The following is a 10,000-nucleotide window of genomic DNA, read 5'->3' on the forward strand; positions in this document are numbered from 1 at the left end:
TAATGAAAGCATTTTGATATTTTTCATTTTCAAAATCAATACATTATTTTAATTTTAAGGCTTACCTCAGGTTTGGTGCCAGGAAACCCAGAAGGGTCTCAGTCATAATATTAAAAATTAATCATATATATTTTTTTATTCAACACTTAAATCTCTAGATCAACTTCAGGCCTATTTGTCGATATACATTTTTAAAAGTGTTTTATGCCCTTTTTGTCCATCCAAGAAAACCTTCGTTTTTATGGCAAAAACACAAAATACCCCTTAAAAAATGTTCAAAGTGGATTATTAGATGTGAAGTAATTGGACCCCTAATTAGGTCAATAATTCCTAACATTCGTTTTAATTCATAATTATTTTTTCGAGTTAAACCAAAAGGGCCCACTCATAAGTGTTTAAAATAAGTCTTACTTTCTCAGAAAGGTCATTCTGTCCATACAAAGTTAAAAAAAAACATGTTTTTCAGTAAAAACACAAAATATACACTATTTTCCCCAAATAATTAAAAGCCCTAAATAGGTCAATAATTCATCAATTGATTTTATCATTTTTTGAGCAATGAGTTTAAAAAAAATCTCACTAAAATTCTTGGGGTTCCAAAAATAAGTCATACATATTTTTATTTGGCTTTTAACACTAAAGTCTTACTAACTTCAGATCTATCTGTTGAGTTTAAGGTTGTTTTTTTTTTTAAGTTTTCTTTGACAAAAAAGATGTAAAGCATGTGGCAAACACAAAATATGCAATATTTCCCCCCCAAAACATTTAAAAGTGGAAATGTTGATGTGAAGTAATTGGAACCTTGAATAAGTCAATCGTTAATAACATTGATTTTGTTGTTTTCGTGTAATTAGATTCAATATCGCAACCTTTTCTGCTTACATTTCACTGGTTTGATCTTTTATTCCACTTTGTTTTGTAAAAAGTATTTTTAGAAGGTGCCTTGGACCGTGAAATAACTAAATGCCTGCTCCACGCTAATGAAGCAGGTTGACATCTTGAAATAAAGTTACACTTTGCTTACTAACGTACGTTTTGCAATTCCTACAAATCTTTTCTCAGACCCTGAAGTTGCCTCATCAATCGATGCAAATATGTCAATATTTAGCTTTTTTTTTATCAAACACTGGCTATAAATGATGTAAACATTAATTTGTAACAGCTCACATGAAACTGTAGCTTTATGGTCCCGCCATTAAAACGTCCCACGGTCATGAATGCAGCGTTGTAGCATTTTAAAACAAAACAGCTTCCGGCTTTGAACACGGGGTTAAAAGGAAACATGTTAAATTGTAATGGGTCAAGTTGTAAATGAAATGTGAATGTAAATAAGTGTCATCTGTAAATGTGTGCAATAAATGTTCCCTATCCTGTTGTACAACACGTGCTGTGCTGCCATCTTGTGCCCACTTGAAGAACTGCAGCTTGAGGGGGAAAAAAAGCCCACAGGCAAACTTTTTTGAACGGTTTGATTTTTCTTCCTTTTTGTGGAAACATGAAAGTTATATGACATGTAAATGCCCCTGGAGGGGGGGGGGAGACACAAGCTAACGCTAAGACACGACCGCAACGTTGCTCCAATAAATAGTCAAGTGTGGCGGATGTACTTAATACAACAAACTAGTGAGTCTCTTCTGGTCTTTAGCAGCAAGTTGACGTGTGCATGAGGGGTTAAAGGTCACAGGGAGCTGCCGGAGTCACTTCTTTTAACGTCAAAAGCTGGTCTGTTTAATTTTTCCCATCTTGTAAAAAATAGATCATAAAATGTTCCTGATGAAGTCATGTAGAAAAAGTTCAAGAAATGACTCCGTGGTGGTGATGATGACGCTCAGGACCGCCTCAGCAGTCAAAGCGCATGTCCAGTGAGTCGTCAAACCCCCGGCTGTCATGCCCCGCCCCCGACAGGAAGGCGGCGGGGACGGGCGCTCCTGTGGCAGTGCTCACGTTGAGGATGGTGTTGCCGGGCGAGCCGCCGGCCGGACCGCGCAGGGCGGCGGCGGCGATACTGGTGAGGTTGATGCCCAGCGTGAGGCGCGTCTGCTCCAAGGCCTTCTCAGGCACGGCGAAGGCCTCCAGCTTCTTCTCACCGTTGGCCATGTAGGAGTTCTGGCAGCCACGGCAGATGCAGTCCTGACACGCCTGGGGGAGAAACACCTTTCATTTCATGCCATAATTATTCTACATAGCTTACATTTGTATCTACCGTATTTTTCGGAGTATAAGTCGCACCCGCCGAAAATGCATAATAAGGAAGGAAAAAAACATAAGTCGCATTTTTTGGGGAAATGTTTTTGGTAAAACCCAACAAGAATAGACAATTTAAAATAAATAAAGAATAGTGAACAACAGACTGAATAAGTGTACGTTATATGAGGCATAAATAACCAACTGAGAACGTGCCTGGTATGTTAACGTAACATATTATGGTAAGAGTCATTCAAATAACTATAACATATAGAACATGCTATACGTTTACCAAACAATCTGTCACTCCTAAACGCTAAATCCAGTGTTTCCCACACATTCATTTATTTGTGGCAGCCCGCCACGAAAGAATTACGTCTGCCACAAATTAAAATTAAAATAAAAATTGTATTTTTTTTTTTTTTTGTCCTGTCCAGCTTCTCAGGCAAGTCACATAGTTGATGTAGATGCCCATATAGGCTGTTCAGATCTACTTTACAAAAGAGAAGTGTAGGATACTTCTCTTGTTGCCTTATTTGTATTTGACCACTACTGTTTTCTGTTTATTTGTTACTGACTGTGGCAGGACACCTCTGCCTCTGTTTCACTTTATGTTGCTGGTAAATAATATGGTTGTAGTAGTAGGCTAAAGTTAAATTATTTAGTATGCACTAATTAAAGGGGCAGAGCTTTAAGAGACATTTTAGCTTTTATATTTTATAAGATATATTTTTTGTAAGAACCACAATTAATAAATATATTTCAGTGAATAACTTATTGTTCAAATCTGTATATAAATATGTACATAAAGTGTTGTAATTATATTGTAAAATGGATGGATGGATGGATGGACGTTTAAAACAAAACTGTTATTATTAATTAGTAAGTATACATTTTTTGAGCCTTTTTAGAGAAAATCATATTGTAGTAAATTATGCGAATTACTTGATGTCATGTTGGCCACGCCCCCACCACCACAGGTATCTTGGCAGTTTATGGGAAACACTGCTAAATCCCATGAAATCTTATACGTCTAGTCTCTTACGTGAATGAGCTAAATAATATTTGATATTTTACGGTAATGTGTTAATAATTTCACACATAAGTCGCCCCTGAGAATAAGTCGCACCACCGGCCAAACTATGAAAAAAACTGCGACTTATAGCCCGAAAAATACAGTATAGAGAAATAATTATTTTGAATATTAGAAAAGTTGACATCTAGTGCAGTCAAACTTGTTTTCACCTAGTACCACCAGAGTGACCAACATAGTAGGCTTAAGTATTCATTAAATGTTATATTTAATATGTTTGGCCACTAACATGACACACAGTTTGAACATTAAGTGATTCTTTAGCGTATCAGTTGGACAATCACCACTCTAGTGATTTAGATTTGGCTCACAAGACTGTTTCATCTCAGAATGTATTTGCATTTCTGCAGTGGTAGCAGCAGCTGCCAATAGTTTTGGTGTCAGCAGAAATTGCTTTCATGCCTTTAACGGCTGACCATAGACATAGTAAAGTTAATATTAAAGTTAAAGTACCAATGATTGTCACACACACACTAGGTGTGGTCAAATTTGTCCTCTGCATTTGACCCATCACCCTTGTTCACCGCCTGGGAGGTGAGGGGAGCAGTGAGCAGCGGCGGTGGCCGTGCCCGGGAATAATTTTTGGTGATTTAACCCCCAATTCCAACCCTTGATGCTGAGTGCCAAGCAGGGAGGTAATGGCTCCCATTTTTATAGTATTTGGTATGACTCGGCCGGGGTTTGAACTCACGACCTACCGATCTCAGGGCGGACACGCTAACCACTAGGCCACCGAGTAGGTTATTTACCCCAGAACAATGATGTATTTACTGCACATTACATCAACACTATTGTCACATATATTAGAGGTGTCCTTATTATTCAACCTTTTTTGACACTGAATTTATTTGTGTTTGAATTTTGTGAACTAATTTTTTTGGCAACAAATGATGCTGACAATTTCATTAAAAAAAGTGTTTAAAAACTGTGCAAAAAAAAATGGTGTTTGAAAATGCAATCTACAATAATTGAGTTATTCCTAAGTGTCATGTGACTTCCAACGTGACAGCTCATTGGCTGTTTCTGAAACAGGGTTGACTGGTCAGTCTTCATTTACTGGAAGTGAGTCTTGCTTTTTTTACACTGAATTTTGAAACATTATTTCACTTGAATTTTCACTAAAAGTATAATTTCATGTAAAAAAAAAAAAAAAAAAGTGTTCGCAAAATTTAAATTCCATCCATCTATCCATTTTCTACCGCTTGTCCCTCTCAGGGGTGCTGGAGCCTAAACTCAGTGTCAAAAACTCTTTGGTGGTAAAGACACAAATGAACCTCCTAGCTGTGACAGTGTGGAACTGGATCAGTTCAGACAGGCACAGACCAGAAGAACTGAGGTCAAATGGTGTGGCCATCTTTATGTAACTAAGATGTCTATGCATGTGTGAATTGACCCCATTCATGAGTTGAAGTTGTATTAGTGCTGCTTGTGTTGGAGTCAGTCTGAAGATCTTACCTTGCGGTTGGAGTAGCAAGGACAACGCTGCCCCCTGCAGGTCAGCACTGACGGGTTCTGGGTGGCTCGCCCGCACTTGCAGCCCTTTTTCTCCACAGGCTTCTTATACAGCGGCTTGGAGGGGCTGGGCGGGTGTGTGGGGGGGTGAGCGTGGGGGTGGGGCGGTACCCGAGGCTGTGACCGGGGTTTGGGGGCACCTTGCCGGGCCTTGGCGTGAGCCTTCTTGGCGCCGCCGTGGTGCTCGGCCGTCTTTTTCAGCGGCTTCACCAGCACCGTCTTCCCGGTCTTGAGGGAGCCGCCGTTAGGCACCGGCGCCAGGTGGTGTGGCGCGGCAGCGTGGAACCTGGGCTCCGGTCTGGTGGGGGTGCCCAGGGTGAGGTAAAGGGGGGCGCTGTTGGGGGAGGGCGCCTGGAGGAGGCTGGAAATGGAGAGGGGCTGCACCTTCTCACTGTCGCTCTCAGAGCGGGAACGTTTGCGGTGGCAGCGCGGTGGGGCGACGGTGGAGGTCTGGAGGGGGTGGCGGATGCTCTCTAGGGGTAAGGGGCGGGGCTCAGCAGGGCAGCAAGGTCCATTGAGGTTAGATAGCGGTATAAGAGGGTCATCTAGCTGCTGGGTGGGCTCAGTGTCCGTTTCCAAGGTCCGAAGCACCTCCTCCACGCTCAACAACAGCGGACCCCCGCCATGTTTCAAGTCCTCTCCGAAAGTGCCGATGTCACAAAGTCCCGCCTCCGCCGCGACGCACACCGGGAGTGCCTCCGAAAAGCCCTCCTGCTTGGCGACCATCCCGTTACAATCGTGCAGCCCATTAAGACTCGCATCCTCACCTTTCACCTCACTGGGGGGCGGGGCTTGGTCGGGCCAGGCCTCCCGCAACGCGGAGGCAGTCTGAGGGGAGCTCTCGGCGTCCGAGGCGTCCTCGTGCTCGCTCTCGGCCAACTTGAGGCCCTCGCTGAGGACGGCCTGCAGGTCGGGCGAGTCGTCGGCGGCGCTGGCGATGTGCGGGGCGAGCGGCGACTGCGTGATGTAGAGGCAGAGCTTCCTGTAGCAGCGCACCAGCAAGGAGAGCTGGCGGTTCTCCTGGAAGCGGGAGTAGTCTTTGCACCAGCTGCACGACGGCTTCAGCTGCATCCTCTGACCTTTGCAGGCGCGACACACGTAATGCTGACACGACGAGTCAGTGGGCGCTATGGGGTCCTGCAGCAGGTTGCCTAGGAAACACAGGAAAATATGTCTTAATAAAGTCATCTTTATCTTATTGAATCAGCAAACATCCCTTTATCTGCTCACAGCTGGATGTTTCTTTACATTCCGCCCCCTCGCCATTCAACAAGCGCCTTTTCATTCTTTCGGTGCAGCTTCCTTAGCAACGGCCGGTTGCTAAGGCCTGCAGCTGCAGACAGGAAAAAGGATGAAGGCCCATTGATAAGAGCACACTTAAGTGCTCCTGGGACTGGCGAGATGGACCCTGCACACACACGCTCTATATATACCCTCTCTAGCCACATTCATCCATTATTCAAGCAATGGAGGCGCGTATTGATAAAACTGCTGCAGGTGAGCATTAAGGTAAATAAAATACAGCATACAATTTTACAATATGATAAAAACATAACATATTTTACACCAGGGGTGTCCAAAGTGCGGCCTGGGGGCCATTTGCGGCCCACAGCTCAGTTTGTTTACTAGGGCATGCATATATAATATGCATTAGTTTGACCATTTAAAATCAACGATAATAAAAAGGAGATGCTTGGAAATAGCATAAAAATGCCCCAAAAACTTGGAAAAATGCGATTCATAGCGTTACTTTTTGGTGTAACCATCATGAGCGTTCTGTTCAGGTATATTTCTTTTATATTTTGATAAATCATTATATTTATGTATTACTAAATTCAAATAAGTATTGATCAATCTTTAAGCTGTGTGTATTTGATTTCAGTTTGCTTTTGACATCTTATTTAGAATTGTTGTTGAAACTTTTACAACCTTGTGTTGCGCTCATGATGGCGTAACCAAACTAGATTTCATTTAATGATCTTATTTGGAATATTTATTCCCTTTTTTACATTTAGTATATTTAAATATTCATTTATAAACATTGAATACATTTCAAATATCAATAAAATGCAATTGCCTTCATCTTATAGGGTAATGTTCAGTTACACCAATTCATGAGCGTAACACTAAGCTTCATCACTTTGACTTGTAATATCTCTAATTCTGCTGGTGTTTTATGCTTTTTTCTTTTTGGAACATGTACTATACATATAATACAATAAAGTCCCATATAAAATGATGTTTCTAGCAATACTTTAATTTTGCCTTTGAAAGTAAAACGTCAATGTCCATAAGTGGAGCTGTACACAAATTACAACAAAAAAACTATGAAAAATTAAACATGAGCAAATCCCCCAAAAAATGGGACCTGAAAACCAAAATGGCCAACAACCTGAGCGTCTTACTGTATGAGGTCTTTGATGATTTCCGTGTGTCCTGTCATGATGAAAAAGTTTGCAAATTTCTTGTGAGGCATGATATGTTTTTGAGTGGACTAAAGCCCTCAAAAGCGTTTCAGTTGACCGTATAATAATAGCAATATTAGTAAATACAGGCTTACTTTTGAGCACAGTTAAGATAAATACAAATAAAATCATTATTAAAATAATCATGAATTATTTTATTACTTTGTTATCTAAAACACAAAGCTAAGATGTAGAAGTTTTTTTTAAATGTTACATGTTCACCTACATTGTTTTGGTTAGAGTATTTTTCATATACAAAATGTATAAAAGTGGCCCTCGCATCCTTCAATTTTTCTCTATGTGGCCCTCGCTGGAAAATGTTTGGACACCTCTGTTTTACACATTTCCTACTTTTTTTTAACTGTTATTTTCCTTGCATGACTGTTAAAATAAAATTCGTGCCAGTAGCATAAAAAAGGGGGTGTGACACGGTAACTATGGCTACGTTCAGGAACTCCAAAAACACAAACCCACACGCTTTGTCTCGTTTCCATGACAAAACCACGCTTATTTCACAAAAAACGCATGAAATATACATGCAAATTAGCATAAAAATGTGATTATCTTGTGTGATGACTGTATTATGATGATAGTATATATGATAGTATATATCTGTATCATGAATCAATTTAAGTGGACCCTGACTTAAACAAGTTGAAAAACTTATTCGGGTGTTACCATTTAGTGGTCAATTGTACGGAATATGTACTTCACTGTGCAACCTACTAATAAAAGTCTCAATCAATCAATCAATCGTGTTGCTATGGCTGCGTTCAGGAACTCCGAAAAACACAAAACCCACGCGCTGTCTCTCGTTTCCACAACAAAACCACGCTTATTTCACAATAAACCGCATTAAATGTACATGCAAATGTGCAGAATAACACATCGTGTTGCTATGTAGCGTCATTGTGATGAAATCGTATCGCGTTTGCCAACTGTCACTCGTTTTTCCGACAGCAAGTGAAGGCAGCATTGTTGTGACGCAACATCCAAAGCGCATATTAATATGAACAGTAAAACATGGTTATTAATAAGAACGAAATACATGAATGTTAACATGGATAATAGAGTATATTTCCTACTTTTTTTAAATTGCGTTATTTTGCTTGCATAAAAGGGGGTGTGTCACGGTAACTATGGCTGCGTTCAGGAACTCCGAAAAACACAAAACCCACACACTATGTCTCGTTTCCACAACAAAACCACGCGTATTTCACAATAAACCGCATTAAATATACATGCAAATGTGCAGAATAATGCATCGTGTTGCTATATAGCGTCATTGTGATTAAATTGTATCGCGTTTGCCAACTGTCAATCGGTTTTCCGACAGCAAGTGAAGGCAGCATTGTTTAATACAGCAATGACAACATTGTTGAGAAGCAACGTCCAAAGCGCACATTAATATAAATCGTGCCACTAAAGTAGCATAAAAAAGGGGGTGTGTCACGGTAACTATGGCTGCGTTCAGGAACTTCGAAAAACACAAAACCCACGCGCTATGTCTCGTTTCCACAACAAAACCACGCTTATTTCAGAATAAAACGCATTAAATATACATGCAATTGTGCAAAATAACGCATCGTGTTGCTATGTAGCGTCATTGTGATGAAATTGTATCGCGTTTGCCAACTGTCACTCGTTTTTCCGACAGCAAGTGAAGGCAGTATTGTTTAATACATTGTTGTGAAGCAACGTCCAAAGCGCATATTAATATGAACAGTAAAACATGGTTAATAATGAGAACAAAATACATGAATGTTAACATGGATAATAAAGTATTGTTTACGGGCACTCACCGCACACCAGGCAGGACAAGGACTGCCGGAAGAAGGGCAGTAGCCTGCAGAGCTCGGCCAGGGCTCGGGGGTCTCCGGGGTCGCACTGCAGCACGGAGCGGCTCGCCGACACGTACAGCGACGTCGCGTTCACCGGGTTCATCTCCGCGGCCTGGCCCGGGGAGCCCCGGTCCGCTCGGTCCCGATGTCACAAAAATAGCGAACAAATGTGTCACACGAACACAACAGATGAACAAATTGACTCCGAGGGCTTTAAAGACGACATCCGGTCAAAAAAAAAAAAAAAAACACGTCCTCGGTTCCGTTGAGTTACATTCAATCCATCCTCGGTGTCGAGTCAGTTCACAAGCGGGCCTGCCTGTGCTTCAATGCGGGCTGAGGTTCGACAGAGCATCGTGTGTGTGGAGCGGAGCATAGACGTCACACAGCCGCCTTAAAGCAACGGCGGCCCGGGCTCTCTGAAGGGAAAATGACCCGCTTGGTTCCATAATAGTTCCATAGTCATAAGTCGCCGTCGTGCTGGTGTTTTGCAAATGAAGGCTCCGTGGAGGGCCTCTCTCCTGTGGGGGCTCGTCACGGTTCTTGTTATTGTTCACTGAGATTCATGGCGGCCCACAACAAACCAGGAGGCCGCGCCGCCGACAGAAGCGTCCCTTCGGCAAGTAGGGCGTCCACACGCCCGTTTAAAATGAAACAATAAGCCCGGGAGAAGCTAATGTGGAGACAGGAAGAATTTCAGAGGTCCACTGGTTCGTTCTGTGCAGAAAACCACGAACCACCGGAAGCCTCGGACTCGAGTGACAGCGCTGGCCGCCTGAGCTGCACCGAAAAGCGGGTACACAGCAAGGAGCAGGCACCAGGCCTGGTCTGGTCTAGCGGGGTTTCCTCTACGCGCTGCGGGGTCACGGCTTACGAAAGAGAGATTCCACTCCAAATAATGTCCT

General features: G+C 42.2%; 2 protein-coding genes across 6 annotated transcripts in view; one reads left to right on the forward strand and one right to left on the reverse strand.

Annotated features, from left to right (window-relative positions):
* Positions 1 to 1,381, forward strand: part of tnfsf10 (TNF superfamily member 10) — a 74,163-nt gene extending 72,782 nt beyond the window's left edge. For all 4 annotated transcript variants that reach the window (XM_062020713.1, XM_062020714.1, XM_062020717.1 and 1 more), the window contains one exon: positions 1 to 1,381. This exon is cut by the window's left edge and continues 389 nt beyond it. The gene's annotated coding sequence lies outside the window, so the exon portion shown is untranslated.
* msl2b (MSL complex subunit 2b) lies at positions 731 to 9,226 on the reverse strand. Of its 2 annotated transcripts, XM_062020709.1 has the most exons (4): positions 9,057 to 9,165; positions 6,020 to 6,122; positions 4,733 to 5,940; positions 731 to 2,139 (listed from the first exon to the last, which is right to left on the reverse strand). In XM_062020709.1, the coding sequence occupies exons 2-4, from the start codon at positions 6,072 to 6,074 to the stop codon at positions 1,840 to 1,842; spliced, it is 1,563 nt and encodes a 520-aa protein (XP_061876693.1). In that variant the 5' UTR covers positions 6,075 to 6,122; positions 9,057 to 9,165; the 3' UTR covers positions 731 to 1,839. The 2 variants fall into 2 exon arrangements, with proteins under 2 accessions (XP_061876693.1, XP_061876694.1); XM_062020710.1 differs by lacking the exon at positions 6,020 to 6,122 and having other exon boundaries at positions 9,057 to 9,226.
* Between the last annotated feature and the right edge of the window lie 774 nt (positions 9,227 to 10,000).

The sequence above is a fragment of the Entelurus aequoreus genome, linkage group LG15 (genome assembly GCF_033978785.1).
Source record: "Entelurus aequoreus isolate RoL-2023_Sb linkage group LG15, RoL_Eaeq_v1.1, whole genome shotgun sequence".
NCBI classification, from domain to species: Eukaryota; Metazoa; Chordata; class Actinopteri; order Syngnathiformes; family Syngnathidae; genus Entelurus; species Entelurus aequoreus.

What these genes read in the sequence shown, in the direction of transcription:
- msl2b (XM_062020710.1), bottom strand. Translation starts at nt 9,198, where the DNA reads ATGAACCCGGTGAACGCGACGTCGCTGTACGTGTCGGCGAGCCGCTCC. An exon ending in CTTGTCCTGCCTGGTGTGCG is followed by an intron (nt 5,941 to 9,056) that starts GTGAGTGCCCGT and finishes TGTGTTTCCTAG; the next exon opens with GCAACCTGCTGCAGGACCCC. An exon ending in CTTGCTACTCCAACCGCAAG is followed by an intron (nt 2,140 to 4,732) that starts GTAAGATCTTCA and finishes TTTCTCCCCCAG; the next exon opens with GCGTGTCAGGACTGCATCTG.